Below are 23,314 nucleotides of genomic sequence, written 5' to 3' on the forward strand. Positions count from 1 at the left end.
TATTTATCTTAATAAAAGAATGCTATTTGCTGCATAAAAATATAGAACACTATCTAAATAAAAAATACAATGGTGTTATTAGTTGTACAATTTGGGAAAAAGTCTCAAAAGTATTATGGAAATGGAAATAGGTTCACATGAATAAAATCAGACATTTTACCAAAATGTCACATTGTAGTTATAAATGTCTAAATACAGCATTCCAGCAGAGACTGAAAAATAGAAAGAGCATCATAATACTCCAAAAGTAACACACTGAATTCCCTCTGCCAACCACAAGCAAAATTGAAAATTCTGTGGCTGAAATCTAAGAGTACCTGTGTGAAATGACAATGCAACTGCAGACTATTAATGCTATCATGTCAAAGTAAAGATGCAACCACACTGGCCAATCTGTTTATTTAGGTGCAAAATCTGCAATCACTAGCAAAAAAAAACAAAAAAAAAAAAAAACCTTGCAGACACCCTAACTATATCTTATTTACAGTGTGGTGTGGCCCCTGACATGACCTCTTGACAAATTTGCTATTGGAAGCTCCTAGCATTGACTGCAGTAAAGAGGATCTGTCATCAAGCCAAATAGATTTCTGATGGAAGCTACCATTGTTTAAACCACAAGCTGTATGCTAATCCCAGAGAAGCACCTGTCCAGCAACAATGCCTTGAGATTAATATGCAACTTGTCAAGCCTAAAACTGTTTATTAGGGAAGAGCTTGGGTGTGTGTGATCCTATTCCAAACCTACATGAGTGATCACATGGGAAAGGGGGTCACCTGTACTGGGCCAATCATCTATGGGCGGGGCATTCCCCACCCCGCAAGTATACAAGAGGCATATGCATGTACAGCTGCGACACAGCGAATGCCTCAGTCACAGTATGTACAGCTGCAGTATGGAGAATGCCTCAGCCACCATATATATGGTTGCAGTACAGGGAATGCCTCAGCCACAATATGTACGGCTGCAGTATGGGGAATGCCTCAGCCACAGATTATTGTCCCAGTACAGTGAGATTCCTGGCAAGCTCACACACACACAGGTTCAGAATAGGATTCCAACATACCCAGGCTCATCTCTACTTCTTTTCAGAACCTTAATTAGATTTTCCAGTGGTTAGCAGGGTCAAATAAACAATCATTTTTGATCATAGTGCTGAGAAGCTTTGAAGAACAGGATGGAAAATGTTTCTTGAATGAATAAAAGTCTAACTGTAAAAGTGGTTTTCATTTGGAAAAATTTGCATATATAATACTCGCTTAATAATTCTGGGATTCAATTCGAATAGCTGGTCTGGATGAATCCTTTAAAAGATTTTCAGATTGAATCAGTTGACTCAGAAGATGGCCAGCTGAAGCTACACTGACGATTTTTAGTAGCTTAATCATCCAAGACTTGCGATTTATCAGATAGTAAATTATCAGATAGGAAAAAATGACCCCTAAGGTGTAAGCTATAGAAATGGTATTCAGTAGCAATTACCTGCACACAAATGCAACCTTGGGTGATCATGTGCTATTAACTACTGCGACATGCTAGTCCTAAAGATCACATAATAAGAGTTATTTGTTCTGATAATAATCGATTGCTACTTTTAGCAATTGCCACATACAAGCTTGTAAGTCACATAATAGGGAGCCATTTGTTCTTTTATTGATTGGTCACTAGTTTTGTAACTAATCACAGCAGATTTTAGTAGCATGACTGGGTTCCAAAAAAATGTCTTTCAAGCACAGGCCTTAGACAATGGAAACTTCCGACAGACAGGTATTTAGCTTAATGATAGCCCTCATTAAAAAAAAAAAAAAAAAAGCAGAAACAGGAAAACAGCTGTGATTTTCACTGTACTAAGTGCTGCGTACCCAAGAACAGTTGCTGAAGTTTTGACAGGTTTGCTTTAATAGCATAATTAATGTATACCTCACACAGCACCTTTATTTTATGTGTGCACTCTAGTAATAAATCCAGTATAGTAGTGATTCCAGGAAATACAAGGAAGGTAATAAAGGCATTGTAAATACATCCTACCTTATTATTCTGATAAAATTCCTTCCATCACAAATTAATGCCAAGGAACCCAAAGGCCCTTTTTTATATTTTTTTGTTGTTTTTTATTACAAATTAGGAATCCTTTAAAAACGTTTGACCACTGGTGACTTATCTTACAGTTAACTATTGTAGCCCACTCTAATTGCATTCATTACAATGCATCATGGAATTGTCTTAAAAATAAAAAAAAAAATGTACCATTTTATATGACAGTTACCAATACGACTGGAGCAGCATAGAATATGCTATGTGGTTATATGAGGTAGCCTTTTGCTGTAAACAGAATTAAAAAACAAAAAACAAAAATATAATGTATGTAAGCATTGTGAAAACAACAAAAATGAAGTAACATCACAAATATTCACATACAGTAAATAATAACCTTTTACAGTTAACACATGAAATAAAAATACATATAAAAATACGTGATTATCAGAATCGTGGGTTGATATGAAATGTGAGAGGTAGTTACTAACACCAGTACATAACACTTAATATATTAGATATAAATGTCTACATCTATTTGGTTTGCTCTGATATAGCAGGTCTGTAGACGATTCAGTAATGGGAAACAAAACATTACATGGTATATTCCCTGAGCTAAGTTCTTAATCCTGAGTATGTTCTGAAATAAGTGATAAAATTTTCATACAAAAATAAAACCTAGCTTTAACCTAGGCTTGGTATGTGCTCGCTGTAGTTCAGACTGAGATGATGTACATGCTGATGGCAGAATGAGGAGCAGTAGCAGCTCTTCCTGTCCAGTAAATCTCAGTTCAAAACTCTATGTAAACAGGGAATGCCCATTTTTCAAATTCCACAATCCTCCTATTGGCAGAAGGTGAGGAGACTTTGGTTTCAAATGTTCAGTGACATCACATGATTTCTTATTCAATTCATACAGTTGCTGCATAACCCACAGAGCCAGAGCATCAGGACATTTCTGAGTGCACTTAACAGCACCTGCCTTAGGTTAGGCAACGCCCCTTTGATTCGTCTACATAACTTAAATAAGACAACATTTTTCCTTACTTAAGGCAAGGAAGTACTCCATTATTTCATCACATTCAATATCGTCAAAAGTTAAACTTTGCATTAGACCATGCTGATAAAAAAAAAATCAGCATAACCATTGAGAAAACACAGTCATGGAATTCAAGTGTAATGACTTGATATGTGCCTGGTTGTATTAAATAATTAGGAGCAGCAGCAATTCTGTGTTAATACTGCAAATTCAACTAGTTCAGCTCACCTAAAGGAGTTTAGTACTTTGAAAAGGTTTTCATTTCAGATCAGGGCAAAACATTTTGCCATGGTACCTTCTATATGAGCCAAGAGACTTCGAGATGATCGACATTGCAAATAAGCCAATTCTTGATGGTCAGTTCTACAATTTGCCAGACACAATCAAATCATCAGCAGCAGTATACACATCCAAAAAGATATTCCTCACCATAGAACTGATGTGTATCATGTGGGGATGGGGGAGTACAAGTGAAGATCCACACATTCCATACATTAGTCCACACATAGAAGTAAAAATACCACATTTCAAATTCCATGTTTTGGAATTATTTCCCACAAAATCTAAAAATCTCTTGCCATTTTGGAAAAGCAACAAAGCCAACGATATTGGATGTGAAATCAAGAAAAAGACACATTCTTAAAAGATTACATACAAATGTCTGAAAATTTTACAATGTGTCTTTCCATATCGGCATCTGGCTTTGTCAGTTTAAAAATAACCCTTTCAACCCAAAGAGCTCAAATTTGTAGAAATCCAAGAAAACAATTGTTTGGCCGCAGTTTTCTTGTGCAAGAGAAAAATAAGTTAGGTGGTTTATCAGACATCTTACATTGCATGACACTGTTAATGTTCCATTTCTAACACATACTCACAGTAGCACACAGATCAGTTCATTTGATAGGCAGTTACAGTGACCTTTAAACGTGCTCCTATATTTTGTTTAAAATCACACACAAAATTATTCTAATTATACTCAAAAATTCAGCAACATCACAGAGGTTTCTGAATTAGCAAATATAAGTGCTGATTTATCCCACAACTTTGCCAACCCCCCCCCCCCCCCCCCTGCTATTCAATGGTAGACTCTCCTATTGTCTTCAGATATATCATTATTGCATTGTGGGATGGTTGCAGAAGGCAAGTGCACAACTTGGAGGTCAAATCAATACAGAATGTGCCTATGTTCCTGCCCCCCCCCCCCCAACACCCAGAAGTCATTTTCATGATAACTGGAGGTATTCACAAACACCTGTTAGTAAACTGTTCTTAAAGGCATGAAGCTTACTTATCATTCACCAGGTTCATGTTAACTGGGACTACATTTTTTAAAGAGGTAAAAGACCGAAACCTAACGAATTAAATGGAAGGTCAGCCACCATATTCTGGCATGTTTTAATGGCAACATATTAAAAATGTGTATATAATATAAAGTAAACATTAATCTGTGTGCTACTGCAGTCTGGACCCTAGTAACTAAGATGAGGGCCTTGTAATGTATTTGATTACTGCATTCTTTACCCCGTACAGTATCACTCAGTATAATAAACAAAGCATTTATCCTAAATTTCAAGATTACTGTATGTCCAGAATTTCTCCCACCTGAGTACAGTGTAATTTGAGAATATCTAAAAACGAAAGGAAATTGGACTTGGACAATGGATAAAAAATCAACTTTAAAAAAATTTGAAAGTAACAACTGCGATATGTTAATACTATATATAGGTGAGAGGCCACTGAGCCTAAATAGTAAAAACACATTGACAATTCTAATTTAACGGTGGGAGAAAAAAATAAATAAATAGCAGGAGTGTTTGGAAATAATGATGAATATTGCTTCATTTTCTGATGAATGCTAGGAATGCAGATTGTTGTGAAAATACACACACATACATATATACTCATTTTAAGAAAAAATAAGGAGTATACATAAAAAAAAACATACACACACACAAATGAGGTAAGAGAGTAACACCCTGCATGTTCAGTTTGCTTGAAGTGATTTGTCCTTTTGTAGATTTAATTCACAGTTCCTAAACAGTAGTTAAAATTCCAGATATGTTGCGAAAAATGAAATGATTTCCCCTGTACTTGTATGAGGTAGAACTTCCAAGAGAAAGTCAGTTTAAGGGAGACACCAAGACAATGCTAAGTTTTTTTCCTTTTTTGAACAGAAGGCCCCTTCCTGCTTTGTTCTTCAGGCGATGTAGATATCTTACTTAAGGAAGCTTCTTGCGGTGACCTGCTTGAATGTTCTGAGAGCTCCGATCTTCCCTCCTGAGAATATGATGGAGATGAATAGCCAAAAGCACCTCCTCCTTCTCTCTGAAAAGCAGAAGTGGAAGGCTGCAGTTCTGCTTCATATCTTCCCTGAGAGGCTGCTGGATGCTGTGGAACCATCTTGTGAGGGCAGTTAGCTACCATGTGCATTATGCTTTGACAGTAATGGCACTTTTTTGGCTGTGGAGGTAGATTGCACTCTTTAGCATGATGATCAAGGCCACCACAATTGTAGCATCTAAAAAATAAACAAATAAATAAATAGCACATTAGGAAAAAAAACTTGCATTTTCTGTTCAGGTTCTTTGAAACAGAAAAAAATTGGTTTTGCATATGCAACATGCGATTCACACAAGCCTACCTAAAATATACAGTTGTTACACTGATTCCACATACAATGGATTACAGTAACCACAGATCATGAAGCCTACTCTATATTCCAGAAAAAATAAAACTACAATGGTATGCAAGGACACTAAACCAATTTATTATTTGAGAATTGAAAAATAACAGTCTGTTCTTGGGAGATATTGTTTAACAAGAAATATAAAGTCGTTTTATGGTACACACAGTCAATTATGTTCAGTGCACTGATCCAATTTGTCAAAGGATATGTACAGTGTTGCAGCATTAAATGGTTGGCAATGTCTTGATGAATCTGATCACTGCATGCTGAGACTTTAGAAAAGAACACCATATAATATACATTTCAAATGTCTTTTGCAAATAGGTTGTAATAAACTAAAAGGAGGAAACCCCTACAAAATGGTATAAATGGGATATGATTTACAATAAATGCAAAGCCCCAATAAGTGAAATACATTCCAGAAGCTGCAAAGCAAAAAAACAATGTTTTGCTTGGTGATACCATAATGACAGTGAATGACAAAACAATTCATCCATGCTAAATACAAAAGCTGCTTTTCCACCTACATTATCCCAAACATTACCATTAGGGGGCAGCATTTACATTTAATTGTCTAGGCAGCCTAACTATACAAGCACAACATTTACAATTTCCTCAAGAATGTTCTTTTACATCAGGCATACGCTAACTGTAAGCTCTATGTACTTGTGCTAGTAGCCTACCACTTCACCTGGTGAAAATGTTAAAGCTTTCTTTATTCTGTATTCTACAATGTGCAATAATATGTTCATTTTAGATTATTCTGGTGTATTGTTTCCGAAGTAGTCATGACAATACAATTACCATATAATGTCTTGCAACTTTCTGAAAAAAAAAACCCATAGGATTCTGGCAATTTCCTTAGATGATTTACAACTGGAACATTTTAAATGGTTGTAAATTACAAGATGCAAATGCAATTAAATCAACATGCACTTTTCAGTTTAAACTTTATTAAAAAACAAATTTTATATATAAACACACACATATATATATATTATTTACAATGTTTACACTGAATAGTGCATGTTGCATTAATTGAATTTTCATGTTGTAATTTGCAACCATTTAAAATGGTGCATATATATATATATATATATATATATATATATATACACACACACTTTTTTTTTATATTTACACATGTTCTGCATAAAAAGTAAAGCATATGTATATCTGCTCCAAAACAAGAGTAGCCTTCTTTAAACAAGTTTAAAAATACTAAACAAAAACAGGCAAACACCAATTACTAAAACTAAGTTTTAATATTTATTTGCTACAAAAGCCATTCTACAAGGGATTGTTACTAAAAATATGTTTCCCAATTTCAAGCTTTCAATAGCTGCCCCCAAAAAAAAGAACTCTTTGTTGTCACCACAGCAGCAGTACTTAATTCTACAGGAAGGATTTCCAGAATGCTCCCTTACTCAATTTAATTGGGTAACTGTCTCCCAGAAATTTGTTCAGAGCTGGAGTTCAAATTTCAGGTACCCTGATATACACAAAACATAGCACTCTAGCATAAGCTTTTCTGTAATTAAATTTTCAGTTGAGACGTAGGAGTTGCAGGTAATTGAGATACAATTTTTTCTTTTTTTTTTATATTGAACTGATCATGTAATTACAGAAAAAAAGCTCCCATTTGTAATACTCATGCTGAAAAAAGTGAAAATATGCAGTTAAATGGCCAATTTCAATATCCACAGAAATATCTTTTGTAATGTATACAACCAATTATTTAGCAAAAACAGCACTATTAAACTTGATCATACTGATTATAAAATTTTGATTATGATCTAGCTAACATATATATATATATAATTTTTTTTAAAAAGAGCTCAGCAACTCTGATTTTTAAATTATGTGTAGAGGAGGTTAAGAGAATATATGTAGAGAAAGACACATACACCTTTCCTATACCATTTCCTAAAGAATTATAAAAATAGAGAAAATAAAGTAAACAAAAATAAGCCAACACAAATTAAGACCCTCAAAAGATTACAACCCATAAAAAATATCTACTCTGGAAATGTCATTAACAACTTGAAATCTACATCTCCAGTAAAAAAGAGGTAAAGAACCTCTGCAATGGTGCTGCCTGCAATTATGGACAAATCAATTTAATCAGTCACTATGGTATGCACTGTGTTATCCGATTCAGTGAACCATTTCAGTCACCAAATGGTCAAAAGAACTTGCAGCCAAGCTCACCACTTCAATCAAGAACATACCTTTTGGCAGATTTATCACCACAATTGTATTTTGGCTCAGAGAGGTTTATGGTATTGCTTTTAGGTTTCATTGCAAACACTGTTAAGAGGATAGAGAAAAAAATTCTAATTGCTACACAATGTAATCTTCCGGATTCCTAACCCCCATCACATTTGCTTCCCTGCTGAGGCAATGCCTTAGATGCTATCTGCTCCTGTTTATGAGTGGCAGCCAAGGGTGTGGGGGGAGGTATTTAGTCCATCCCTTTCAGTATTTCTTTGCTTTGTGTCAATCATTCTTACCAGCTGCACAACTCATTTCTGAGATGTTTTCTTTTCTTACCGGCATTTTAAGCAAAATGGCAACCATTCTTGCCAACCCGTCCACTCTGCTCAACATGCTATATATGCACCACTGCTATAAATTTTGCAGCACTTAGGCTGAAACAAAGTGACACTGAACTCTGCTTTAGAAAAATCAATTCAATCATGTATTCTTATCTCAGGAATGGCCCTTCCATTACTCTTAGTCTCCTAATCTCCAAATTCCCATTTTATTTCCTCTTTTGCTGCTGTGAACTCATTTGCTGTTAGAGGGTGGCTACGGTTATTTTCCATGGTCGCACTGTATGTAGGAACATAGCCACCTTCTTCTGCTTACTCCCAAGATGGACTATGGGATTTGTAGTGTGTATAGAGCAGTGCACATGACAACAAAAGTGCTTGTTCCAAACAAACAGAAGTGAGTGGAAAAAGGAAAGAGTTGGGAGCTCATGGAGGATGTTACAAGGAGGCAAAAAACAGAATAAGAAACACATTTGATGAAAAATAGATTACAGGACTATTAAGTAGTGGAGGTGTATGGGTTATTTTTGGAGAATAAGGATATTGTTTATTGTCGCTTTATTTATTGACGTTTTTATCTTCTTGACCAATTCATTGAATTTGTTAAATACTAATGGTAGATGAGCTGCGTTAAAAGAGACACTTTACTGAAAAGATTGAACAGTAGGTTTACAACATAACAAAGGTATACAGACTCTCTCTGACCATCAGTTCACTGAAATAATACATTATGAATGCTTGTGGGAATATATTACCAATTTAAATAGGATTCAAATAAATGGTTCTCTCTTGCCCATTTCTTGCCTAATGTACATGTTTTCACCTGGCAGTGAAAAAATAAAAAGATGGGCTTTTTTTCTGCATTTGGAAACTGAAGGAAAGCGCAAAAGAAACCTCTATGATACAGTTCATCAACTGTACCAGCAACAAGAACGCCACACACCCAGATGCAAAATAATATTCTTTTCTTAAAACAGCCATCGGGAACAAGTTCTATTCTGACATGTTTCGTGCTAGGCACATCTCTTTCTCAATCACTTCCTAACTTGATGAGGAATTCTGAGCCAGTGCCCGAGATGTGGAGCCTGGTCTTGCCAGGAGCATCATGTGAAATATTTGCTACAGTTATTGGTTAATCTTTCCCCGCAACTTAACATCACACACACCAGGAACATTTATCTATTTGATGTATCTCCTGGTTCTTAATTTGATGTATTCCCTCTCAGTTAAAATTGAGCAGCTCAAGTTTGGTTTACATTTTTTCATGAATGCTAATTCTACAGAAAAACCTGGAGGTGCGAGCCATCTCAAGTCTTTAAAAAACAAAATACACACACCCCTTAACACTACCACCAGGCATTTTAAACTGAACAGTCAACTTTTAAAAAGCTCAGGAGACTCAATGGGGTTAATTTACTACAACTGAAGAGTGCAAAATCTGATGCAGCTGTGCATGGCAGCCAATCAGCTTCTAACTTCAGCTTGCTCAATTAAGCTTTTGCAAACAAAAAAAAAGAAAAAAAAGGAAGTTGATTGGTTTCTATGCACAGCTTCACCAGATTGTGCACTCTCCAGATTTAGTAAATCAACCCCATGTCACATAGTTGTCATCAGAACAGAAGTCCCCTTTGGAAAGTTTTCCCTTACATCCTGTTCTCCTGTGGAGAGAGAACTGAAAAATGTTGGCTTTCCTTCTTTGTTTAATTGCAGTGGTCACCAACACAAACAGAAAGGTTGAAAATGCTGGGGGACAAAATCTGAGAGATTTTAACCCTTTCCTACTATATCCAAAAAACAGATTGCTGTGGATACACTTTATTAGGTTAACCCCACAGGCTGATTTTTGAAAGGTTCAACAAATATTTAAATAAAGTTAGACTCTTGTAGCTCTGAGATGACCGGTTCTAATTTCTGTGCAGTAGCCGATATCTTTTAGATTGTAAACTGCACTGCATGGTAAAAAAAACTCATTTATAAAATATCTCAAAAACTAGTCCTCTGTAGAGAAAAGTAAGAAAATGAATTTTTATCCTGTATATTATCTTTTTTATGTAGATTGTAGCGATGCTTAATTTTCATCATCATTCACTGAACATTTTATTATGAATGTATACAGAATATTCATAGAAAAAAAAAACAGTTCTGCTTACGATCTGTTTTTTTCTTTACTCCCAATCTTATGTACATAGCTAACAATACTTTGCAGTAGCATTCTATACATAATTTTAACTTTTGATTTTATCCCACAGTGAACGATCATCTAATGCAAGAAGTCAATAGGAAATGTATAGGAGCCCTTCAAAAAGCATGCAATTCAAAATTCTGAAAAGTGGTTAGCAAACAAGAAATTTAGAAAGGACAGACATGTCATGTAATTCATCTGCACCTCACTGTTGCCTTTATGTCACCAAATGCTCTCCAGAGGCTGCAATGTCTGTCTATAGCTTCACCTCTTCTCTCCCCAGTGACCGTTACACAAAGTGTTGTTGCTGACAAGACGGCTAAAAGGGTAAGTGACATTCAGATTTCCCTAGTCAGAATGTAAAAAGCCCTAGCATCACCTGAATGTTTTAATATTATACTGCACAAGGATGCTTGTGTCTGGAACAGCTATTTGCTTTCTTTTCTAGTGCAGGCTAGAAAACTAGAGGCAGAAATTGGTTGGGAAAGCAGAAATCAATACCTTGGGCAAGGATTTTATTTAAAAACAATATCTGGTTGTTGTGGGAAAGGCCCATATTGTTAAAAAAAATAAAATACAGCTATGGATGCCACCCTTGGTCTTCAAATCACGCAGTGCATCAATAATATGGATTTACCTTCTCCTAAGCACGAAGGCTAGAATTCTCTTTGAATATCCATTTAACCTATTCTATTCCTACTGTTTCTCATAAAATAACAGTATGAAAATCTTTGTCCGAGAACTTAAAGGAACAGGTTGCTCTTAACATCTAAAATTTTAAATTACTATGAAACAAAATGGGACAGACTCAATGTTCTCTATAATTCTATGTAAATAGCAAAAAAAAAAAAAAATCAGGCATACACACCCTTTATGAAGGTAAAAGCCCAACCCCAGGCACAGCTATTTATATATATTTTTTAAAGCTGAAATTTAATCTGCCTGTATTTTGCCCTCCATGGTCCCTCCTCATCAACATGCTAGTGACATTTTTGAACAAAACCTGTTTTCATCACAGACCTTAATTTATATCTAGTGACCTCACCACTTGATCTCAGTGCTTCTCTAGGCAATTCAGGCAGATCATGACTGATGGGAGGGACTGGTAGTGTGATATAATAGCCTACTGAAAGCAGAAAGCTGTGGTAATGCCCACATCATGCGGAGCTTCCACGATTGAAAGAAATGCTATCCGATAAATAAAAAGGGTCGGCCAGGGACAGTACAGCTGGATAGGAAATTGCTAGATGATGCCTGCCTCCTCTGGAAAAGAGGCAGACTCTATGGGGTTTATTTACTAAAGCTGGAGAGTCCAAAATCAGACTCCCTTCTGCATAGAAACCAATCAGCTTCCAGGTTTCATTGCCAAAGCTTCATTGAACAAGCTGAGGTTAGAAGCTGATTGGTTTCTATGCAGAAGGGAGTCTGATTTTGGACTCTGCAGCTTTAGTAAATATACCCCTATAAGTCTTGCTGCAGCTTCTAATGCACACTTTGCGAAGCTTTCAAAGTGAAGTGAATTAAAAATAAATAAGACATCTATACTGTGTAAATAAAAAATATGAGGGCAGCATAGTGGCTACGTAGTTAGCACTATCAGCACTAGGGTCGTTGGTTCGAATTACAACCATGGCGCTACCTGCATGGAATTTGCTTGCTCTGCTTGTGTGGGTTTCCTCTGATTATACCGGTTTCCTCCCACATTCCAAAGACATGCTGGTAGGTTAATTGGATCCTGTCTAAATTGTCCCTAGTACATGTGTGTATGAATGTGAGTTAGGGAACTTAGATTTTAAGCTTCTTGAGGGCAGGGATATATATACACAAGTACCTGTAATAAATATGATATGTATATAAATGTAGACAGAATATTAATAGATTTTATAAAAAGCATTACAGAGTTCAAAATGCAGCATCTCACAAAAGCCAAGTAGGTTACAATATGTCATTGTTTTCCTTCTCACTTTGTCTTCCTCAAAAACAACTTATTATTATTATACAGGATTTATATAGCGCCAACTTATATCCCTTATATAAGAAACATTAACAGTATATATGTGAGTTCTATAAATGACAATTCATTACTACATTGGTTAATGTAAGAAGGATCATTACACAGAAGCATCCAAATCCCTATCAATTTATATAGAGAACAAGCAATGACACGAATACTCCAAACCTGCACATTAAAAAGGAGGAAATACTAAAAAAAAAAAAATCCAAGAACTAACATTCCTGAGATATACAACCTTCCCAGTGTCATTATAAATTTACAACGAAGGAAGATGAATAATCTTTTGGTAATTTTACTCACTAGCTTTGAAACTAGCCTATAACTTTTGTAATGAAGACTAATGATGAATGGTAGGAATCCTTAAGATGACAGGTTGAAAATTGCCAGGAATATAAGTGAAGAAAATAAATCCTTAGGATTACATCATGTGAATTCTTGTCTGCAAACAAAGTCACACCCTCATATCTGTATCTCACACACTAACTACTGCTCGGCTTAATAACATGCACTACTATTAAATATCCAGGAGGTGGAGCTTCACTGCCAGTCTAGGAATAATGTGTTCAATAAATGATTCACATTTGTAAGGAATCTGATTTGCTAAAGCTTACATCAATCACTGGGGAGCCAAAGCTGAGTCTAGAAGTCTAGAAGTACAGCTGGAGGAGGTTTTCACACCCAACACTAAAATTTACCTTTTATATAAATGTAGATTTGTATCTATAAAGAACTTAAAGCGGTATTAAACCCAAAACCAAAAATGTAATATATTGTAATCAGTAGATGTATTGGCCGCAATAATTTTCTTTTTTAAGCTTTTTCTCCTTTTTTTTCACCTAGTTATCTGGCTAGTATTAGATTGCCCCCACTCTTGATAAAGTGACATATCAGCATGGATGTGACTCCACTTCATCAAACTAAATCTTTCCAAAATGGAGCTCATACTATTCCCTCCAGCCCGTGATCCCTCCCCTGAATTCTCCATCAAGATCAATAACACAATCATCATTCCCTCCCCTCATGCCAGGGTGCTAGGTGTAATCCTAGACTCCCATCTGTCCTTTCACCCCAAATCCAATCACTGTCCAAATCTTGTAGACTTCACCTCCGCAACGTCTCCAAGATACGCCCGTTCCTAACCTCGGAAACCACTAAGCAACTTATTCACTCCCTTGTTATATCTCGCCTTGACTATTGTAACTCCCTCCTCATTGGCCTACCTCATTGCAGGCTATCTCCTCTTCAGTCTATCATGAATGCTGCTGCCAGACTTATCCACCTTACTAACCGTTCCATATCTGCCATCCCTCTCTGCCAATCCCTCCACTGGCTTCCCATTGCCCAACGGATAAAATTCAAAACATTAACAATAACATATAAAGTCATTTATAACTCTGCCCCAAATTATGTCACCAATCTGGTCTCCAAATATCACCCAAACCGTCCTCTCCACTCCTCCCACGACCTCCTGCACTCTAGCTCCCTTGTCTCCTCCTCCCATGCTCGTCTACAGAACTTCTCCAGAGCTTGCCCCATCCTCTGGAACTCTCTTCCGCAATCTGACTATCGCCTACTCTGCCCACTTTTAGGCGATCTCTGAAAACCTCTCTATACAGTAAAGCTTATCCTGCTTTCAGCTAATAACAGAATATTCTATTCCGACTATTAGTTCATCCCCTACAGTTATTACCTTTTGTACCACCAGCCCCTCCGTCTTAGATTGTAATCTCCAAGGAGCAGGGCCCTCCTAACTCTCTTGTATTGAACTGTATCGTTCCTGTATTGTCTCCCTTTATATTGTAAAGTGCTGAGCAAACTGTTGGCGCTATATAAATCCTGTATTATAAGAAGAATAATAACAGAGCACAGGGGGCACCTGTTGACAGCAGCATATTGATTCTGGTCTGGGAGGGGGAAGGGAGTGTTAGATTACTAGAATATTTACACTAAAACACCAGCGAATACTCTATATGCAGTTGCAGGAACATTTTTTCCCCTTTTTGGATAAAAGTTTTACATAAAATCTGATCTTTGTAAGAACCCTTGTCAGTGTTGAATGGTTTGTCTCACTCTTAACTGCTACATCTGCAGGATAGCTTGTTCTGTTGAAAAACAACAGACTTACTAGCAGGATCACCAGCTTAAAATAAAGGATAACAAGAAAACTAATGAAACCATCACACCCAAGAATTGGTAAGCTGCAATATTATAAATGTTTGCTTTTGGGTTTAATACAGTTTTATGGTTGATAAACCTATCATTCTAGTCCCGAGATGTAGTGGAAGGGGTAGACACTTAAGACTGCCAGAGATGGCTCGAATCTATGATCTGTCTGTTCAGCAGGAACCGGCCAAGATTCAAACCTACTATGGGCAGGGTGATTGTACCCAATTCGATTGTTGTATGACTTGGGTACAACCAGCATATCGGAATTTTCATGCAACTATAGCCAGTGGCTATAGCTGCTAGCAATAATCATGGTTCTTACCGCCCCCCCCCCCGTTCCAGGGAGGACACAATGGCTCCGCAGGAGGGATTCCCCCACCAACACTCACTGTGCTGATGGGGGATTCAAGCAATTTTCCCAGGGTTACAGAAAAGAAAAATCGCATTGTCTATGGTCGGTCTTAAATTTGGGGGTATTTGAGTTCTAGGCTGCATACACTCTCACGTAACAAGGACAGTTAGTGTAGATTTTAAAGTATATGTAAAAGCAAATGTTTTGTTTTTTGAAGTGAAAAGGGGTTAGACCATCTACCAAGTTTTATTGTTTGTTTCCCCACAGGATAGATTTGCTCCACTTTATTTGTCAGAAACAGGAATTAGGAAAAAATCCTAAGTGATATAGAGTGCCATAACAATAGGTGAGAGGAGTCTTCCAATGGGGAAAAATATTCCAGTGACAACTTCCTAAGATTGGAATGCCTAAAAGGGGGGGGGGAGGGATTTAGTCTCACTTTCTGTTCAGTCCCCAAGGCAGTAAGTGCCTAAAGCTCCCCAGCAGGGTTCATACAACAAAAAATAACCCAACAGGAATTTTAACCATTCTAGACTCTACCCAAAGCTAGATTAAAATGTTTTGCCCATATATACTGTACAATTGAAAAGGAAACCATAATTGTTTTGGTCAATTTTGTTTTGTTTCCAAGTTTAAATTTTTATTACAGAACGCATCAATTACACTTTGGGGTTGATTTACTAAAACTGGAGAGTGCAAAATCTGGTGTAGATCTGCATAGAAACCAATCAGCTTCCAGGTTTTATTCCCAAAGCTTAATTGAACAAGCTCAAGTTAAAAGCTGATTGGCTACTAGGCACAGCTACACCAGATTTTACACTCTCCAGTTTTAGTAAATCAACCCCATTGTGTTAAAAAAGAATGATATTCTATTTAGCACTAGCTGCCTGCAACCAAATCTCCACAAGACTGTCAGAACTAGCACGACTCTTTTATCAATTTAGAAGTGGGAGCGTTATGAACTGAAAAACATCGAATTCTAGGGCATTCCCAGCATAGTAGAGGTGTGAGAAACTGCCTTGAGCATACCAACAGCCAACTTCAAGGTAAATAGGAAAAACATTCATTTTCAATATTTCTCATTTACCAAACAAAAATATTAGTTCTGAGCATAGACAAAAAAATTACATTGCTTGTAACTGGTTTATTTGATTTTGAACAGCATTAAAAAAAAAATTAAAAAAAAAACCTGTAAATCAATGCTTTATAGCTTTGCACAGAATTTACAGTAACTGAAAAATTAAATCCGATATTTCTGAAAAAAATTAAGGGGGGCTGAAACTGAAAAGGACCTCTTACAATTATTATTTTTTATTTTTTAGAAAAACTTTTCAACAGCCAGCATGGTAGGAGACAGAAAGAAAGTAGTTATGAAGAGAAGAATCTAGGAAGACTGCATGAGGTCATGCATAGTGGCATCTCAAACTGAAGCAAGAGAGGGGGGGAAAGCATAAGGAATTCAAAGTTTAGCCACTGCTGTTACTTTGTGATTCTGGCTAAAAAGGACTGTGGGCCCTTGAAATTCTATGAATACACATATGCTATTCCAAATAACAGACCTTGTAAAATCAGGTAGAATTCTAGCAACTTGGCAGCATGCTCACACTGGGGAAGGGGAGTGGACACAAGCAGTATATATGCTGGCCGGCAATGATAACGGGGGTGGGGGGGAGTTATATGTTCCCCCTTAGGTTGCATGCAAGTATGGACATTTTTTTTTAGAGTTACTGATACAATATACCATGCTTTAGCTCTAGCTTGTAAACAGATTTATCCCATTTCAATAAATCCTTCCAAAGGAGTAAACTAAAGTGTCTTTGCTTTGCATAGACTGGGAGAAGGTTAGCCTTAGTCAAGTTTTATTGCCGTCTGTCCCAGTTGGGTAGATTCAAGCTCCATAGTTATCTTGGTGATCTACATCACAGAAAGTGATGTCAAATCCCACATTTTTACAGATGTCACTAGAACGAGGTAAAGGTAAATCTTTTAACAGAAATATTTCCTCTTACTTCCTGTTTTTTGTCTAGGACAAAAGTGAGAGAAAATCATCCCCAACCAGACACAAACAGGGAAGAAAAAAAAACTTGGATTTTAACTATTCCCTGCTCATTGCACTACATGCACTTTAGAACATACAGTACCTCCAGACAATTTTTGTAGGGAAGGGATAGACTCTAAGAATGCTGTCTGTGTCATTGCTAGGGAGATTCACTCTCACTATATGTATAGGAGACCTTGATTGCCAAGAGTGATTGTGGGGGTTATTGATGTAGAAAAGCCTGTCCCCTGCTAGCATGCTGTAGATAAGGACCCTTTCTATAAACATTTTTTTAATCAAAATGTGTCTACTTTGGAGGAGTCAATTCTCAAGCACAGCCCTCTTTCCTTCTTGCACATCATAGCCCTCTCTTATTCTGGGAGATCATAATTACTGTCACTGCTGGTCCAGCTTTTCCTCCCCTCCCCTCTCTACATAACCTTGTATGCAGCAGCTGTGGGAGGAGCTGAAGGGAATGCTACACAGTGTAATTTGAGTGGTAGCATAGCCTGCTGACATCACATCCAAGATGGAGGTGCCCAGCAACAGTCTTCAGGCCTGCACAAAAGAACAAAAGAAAGCCTGCACAAAAGAAAATAACACGCATAAACTATGTTAAAGCGGAGTTCCAACCTTTTTTTTTCTCCCCTGAAAGACAATGGTCTCCCTCTTCACAGTCCGTTTTGGCAATATATATGTAGATTTTTTTTCCCTAAATATCTTTTATTGATAATTTCTTCTGGTCTTCCGGTCCCAACTGCCTAGGCGATTACATCATCAGGCATTCCCTAGGGCTTGTGGGATATCGGCGTCATCTATCCAAGCAGTCCTAGGGAATGCCTAATACCAAAATCTTGTGTTATTATGAGACCGGAAGTGACGCGATTGGGGGGATTCCTTCATACTGCGCATGTGCACGATCGCACCTTGTTCAGACTGCACAGGAGCGAAACTGGGAAGTGCATGCTGGGTAGCCAGCGGCACAATTTCCCAGAAGAATGTCTGTCTGAGCGGGCTTCAGGTGCCCACACTTAAGATGACAGCATTCACAATATGAGGCTGCAATAAGTAATTTTATTTTTTAGAAGGAAAGCAAAGGATTTCAAGTACAGCTGATCTCAACTTGCATTGCCTAAGCTGCCACTCTCGTGTGTGTGCCTTTAGAAAAAAAATAATTAAACGGCTGGAACTCCACTTTGCATGCATATGCAATTCTATGGGAAGACTAACAGCAACTGTAGTATTTTATTGTCCTGTGTGAATGTTAGGAGTTACCTATATGATTTATTTTCAATATAGAAATAATGTTTCATTGCTAGCAAGAGTGATTTCTCCATAAAGGGAGAAAAGGTCCATCCCCACTAGCAAAACTGAGGACTTGTGGAGTGAGGTTATAGGGGTACATGCAAAGGGCATATCCTCAAGAGCTTTGCCAGCCTACAACCCAGGGTCTATGAATACCAAGCCTGTGTCCTGTATGATTAAGATATTGGCGTTAGGAGTTATATTGACTTCTAGGTTTTTAAGGCTCCATGCACACTGGGTGATTAAATAATGTTGGCAACGTTAGCTGAGTAAAGTCACGTTAAAAATGAGTGAGTTTTTCAGCATTTAGCGGCATTTTTACAGCATTTTTTTTTACCAAAAAAAATATTTTTTTGCTCATAAATGTCCGTCGGTTTGCCACAATTTACCACTTTTTAGCGTTAGAGCGTTTGTACAGCTAAAAAACTCCTCTAGAAACCCACTAGTTCTGGGGTTTTTTTCCAGCCAAAAAACGTTGATTACAGTCTATGTGTGCATGGACACATTGGATAACATGCTGGGGGGTTTACTGGCTGTAGAAAAATACATCAAAAGCCAAAATCAGCAGCTGTAAAAACGTCCAGTGTGCATGAGGACTAAGCATCTTTGGGAAAAGGGTCAGGTTAAGGTTTGCAATGGTCTTAAGGGTTAGGTCAAAGGTCAATGGAAACCTGCCAAAGACTATCATGTCAAACCTCTTAAAAATGGTAGTTGCCTGGATGTCAATGTCCATCTTACTTTCATAATTTCTGACTTTTCAGAACAAGCAAGATAAGGACTTCTGAAACGCCTGTTCTTTGACTTTGAATAGAATAAGGAACTCTGTCAGATGTCCTCTTAGGAGAGATTTCCCAACATTTCATTACTGATGTCAGTCTTAAAGACCAAGTTCAATTTTAGGAAAAAAATACTAAGATGCACATATTTTTGCATGAAAAAAAAGTGCATTTATTTTGTTTTCTACAGAAGCAGGCAAAGCATTGCACCCACTATTAGTAGATTGTGGTTGCAATGTCAGGCTCCTGCAGACACTATCTTCAGCTCTCTACCTGTACCTGTATGGGCTTTCAGCTAGAAACCTGGAAGAATAAGGTGATTTGAAACACCCCAAACATGAGATAACATGTAGCATGTAAACTTAACTTTAATGTAAATAATGTGTAAAAGGTAAACCTGCCATGAGAAAAATAAGGGGGGTGGCAATATACACTGCTCAAAAAAACAAAAGGAACACTTTGAAAACACATCAGATCTCAAAAGGGGAAAAGTATCATGCTGGACATCTATACTGATATGGACTGGGTAATGTGTTAGGAACGTAAGGATGCCTCATCCTTTGATGGAAATGAAAATGATCAACCGACAGAGGGCTGAATTCAAAGACACCCCGAAAATCAAAGTGAAAAAATGATGCAGAAGGCTAGTCCATTTTGCTGAAATGTCATTGCAGGAACTCAAAATGGTAGTTTGTATGGTCCTCACATGCTTGTATGCATGCTGGACAACGTTGGGGCATGTCCTAATGAGACGACGGATGGTGTCCTGGGGTATTTCCTCCCAGATCTGGATCAGGGCATCACTAAGCTCCTGGGCAGTCTGAGGTGCAACCTGGCGGTATCGGATTGACAGAAACATGATATCCCAGAGTTGTTCTATTGGATTTAGGTCAGGTCAGGCGAGCGTGGGGGCCATTCAATGGTATCAATTCCTTCTTCCTCCAGGAACTGCCTGCATACTAGCCACATGAGGTCGGGCATTGTCATGCACCAGAAGGAACCCAGGATCCACTGCACCACTGAAGGGTCTGACAATGAGTCCAAGGATTTCATCCCAATACCTAATGGCAGTCAGGGTGACATTGTCTAGCCTGTAGAAGTCTGCGCATCCCTCCATGGATATGCCTCCCCAGACCATCACTAACCCACCACCATTTTGGTCATGCTGAACAAGGTTACAGGCAGCACAATGTTCTCCATGGCTTCCAGTGGCAGACCTGCAAATTCTGGTGTTCAATGGCAAATGCTAATCGAGGTCTAAGGTGCCAGGCAGTGAGTAAAGGGCCCGCTAGAGGACGTCGGGCCCTCAGGCCACCCTCATGAAGTCTGTTTCTGATTGGTCAAAGACATTCACACCAGTGGCCTGTTGGAGGTCATTTTGTAGGGCTCTGGTAGTGCTCGCCCTGTTCCTCCTTGCACAAAGGAGCAAATACTGGTCTCCTGCTAATGGGTTAAGGACCTTCTAAGGCCCTGTCCAGCTCTCCTAGAGTAATTGACTGTCTCCTGGAATCTCCTCTTGAGATTATGCTGGGAGACAGCAAACCTTCTGGCGATGCCACGTATTTATGTGCCATCCTGGAGGAGCTAGACTGCCTGGGCAACCTCTGTAGGGTCCAGGTATCGCCTCATGCCATCAGTAGTGACACTGACCCTAGCCAAGTGTAAAACTAGTGAAAAACAGTCAGAAATGATGAGTAGGGGAAAAATGTCCGTGGCCTCCACCTCTAAAACCATTCCTATTTTGGGGATCGTCTCATTGTTACCCATCTAGTGCACCTGTTGTTAATTTCATTAACACCAAAGAAACTGAAACTGATCAACAACCCCCTCTGCTACTTAACTGACCAGATCAATATCCAAGGAGTTTAATTGACTTGATACTATACTCTGATTAAAAAGAGTTCCTTTTATTTTTTGGAGCAGTGTATTTTACTACACACTGTATAATATACAGTACATATATATTACATTATTGCACACAGCGTCTATGCTATCTTTTTTGACAAGCTCCACATGCAGGTTCTTCTTCCTTCTCAGGAGTATTGTATAATTACTGTGCTTTCATGTTCCTCTCCCATCTTTCACTACAAGTCAACAGGTCAGATGCGACCTGATTGAAAATAAAGAGTTATAAGGTTATCTCAACAGTTCTAGTTTTTAAAAGGGAAAGGATTTTCAGTGAGCAAATATTTAGATTAATTTACTGCAGATTTTACTTTATATTTAATAAAATCATGGAAAAGCAAATGTAAACATAAATTAGAGTATTCCAGATTAGCCACAAGGGAAGGGATGGGTGGGTGTCTACACACAAACATACGCACACGCACACAAAACACTTATCTAGTAAGGACCTATTCTCCCCTCATGTGTTAGGCTGCATTGTTTAAAGCAGGCCGTAGGCAACAACAGGCCAAAATTGCACGATTTCCAATAAGCTCAGTTTACACCGATGTGTTGTGTTGGTGTGCTCTTTGTGAAAATGAAACATGCTACATTTAAACGCATTACAACCCACTGCAATGCACCTTAGGAAAGAAAATTATATTTAAAAAATGCACCTCGATGCAATGTGTTACAAAAATAGATGGCAGTTGTGCTGATATATGCAGATATATTTTTGGTAGGGAGAGAAAAAAAAATCTATCCTTACTCCAAAACTTTAGAATATCATTAGGGAGGACAAGACTGTAGGACAGAAATCTTCATTAAAGCGGAGCTCCACCTTAAAAAAAACAAAACAGCTGGTGAAACAAGCGGTGGTGAGGACACTGCTGGACCGAGGGACAGGTAAGTGTCTGTATTTTAAATGTCAGCAGCTACAGTTTTTGTAGCTGCTGACATTTAAAATACAGACACTTACCTGTCCCTCGGTCCAGCAGTGTCCTCACCACCGCTTGTTTCACCAGCTGTTTTCTCTTCCTGGTGCCGGTAGCTTCAGTTTGGGTACCCAGCTGTGACAGCTTGCAGTTTCACAGCGGGGCGCCCACTGCGCATGCGCGAGTCTTCTGGGACCTGTCACTCATGTGTCCTTGAAGACTACGGGGGGGGTCTGTGGTGAGAACAACTTCTGCTCCCGATCGCCTAGGAGATTGCAGAGGAAGTGGGAGCGGATACCTGTCAAATTCGGGTACCCGCTCCCCAAAGGTGCCAATCCTTAATAGGGAGTGGGGGACAAAGCATTAAAGTGGAACTTCCCCTTTTGGGTGAAACTCTTTAAAACCTTCATGTGCCAATTAAAGTTAAATCTAGAATTATTTTGTGTTGTCTCAAACTATGTTCCCCACCTGTGGGCATAATCTTGCATGTACATTTTTTATTGCTAGTGAATATGATGTTGATCCTGCCATTTCCTTATTTTGAGGGGCAATGCTATTGCAGTATATCCTCTGTCTGCTGCATTACACTCTTTCACTTCCTCCTCTCTCATCTGGAAGCTGCCCCATTTGACTCTCTTCATTGGCTTGCCAGGGGGGGCTCCAGCAGGCTGACTGACAGCTGCTCCCATTCCCCAGCTATTCGCTCCATGTGATGTGTGTCGTATTTACAAGGCAAAAATGTCTTCCATGTTCTTTATTCACCAATTTTCTTTTAAATAAACATGAGAGTTTTTTTCTATAAAACATGCCTGACCCTCAACAGCACCAAATCAGCTCTGTGCAGTCCCTGGGAAAGAAAGTAGGCCTCCTGCAGTGATGTCTGCAGGTTGTGTCAGAGGTTTCCTGCTTGCTCCATCCACTGATCTCACAATGTGGGGCAAAGTTCAATATTGTCGTGTGACCACAATACTGAAAACAAAAAAAAAGGTCTTATGCAATATAATTTTGCTTATGATACATTCAAAAGAAGTTGCAGTGGGTTTATTGGACATTAATAGAACCACCAATTGCATAAGAAAATACAATCAAGTAATTACTTAGATCTGCGAGCTACCTCCAACTACACAAATGAAACAAAATTAACCACCACCACCTTAGTGTTCTTAAAAATAAGTAGAATTTTTTCAGATTTGCATTTTTTTTTCCAATAATACAAATAAATAAAAAAAAAAACATATATATATATACATATATACACACACACATATATATATATATATATATATATATATATATATATATATATACACATACAAACATTTATATACACACACACACACACACATATAT

General features: G+C 38.0%; 1 protein-coding gene across 1 annotated transcript in view; it reads right to left on the minus strand.

Moving 5' to 3' along the window:
- Positions 1-4,862: 4,862 nt before the first annotated feature.
- The window catches only part of LIN28B (lin-28 RNA binding posttranscriptional regulator B), a 69,671-nt gene continuing 51,219 nt past the window's right edge, over positions 4,863-23,314 (minus strand). The window contains exon 3 of the mRNA XM_089665391.1: positions 4,863-5,589. Within this exon, the coding sequence (XP_089521517.1) occupies positions 5,220-5,589 (370 nt within the window). The 3' untranslated portion in view covers positions 4,863-5,219. The remainder of the gene's footprint in view (positions 5,590-23,314) is intronic.

This window comes from Staurois parvus, unplaced genomic scaffold (genome assembly GCF_062004578.1).
Source record: "Staurois parvus isolate SC_StPar_1 unplaced genomic scaffold, SC_StPar_1.0 ptg000048l, whole genome shotgun sequence".
NCBI lineage: Eukaryota > Metazoa > Chordata > Amphibia > Anura > Ranidae > Staurois > Staurois parvus.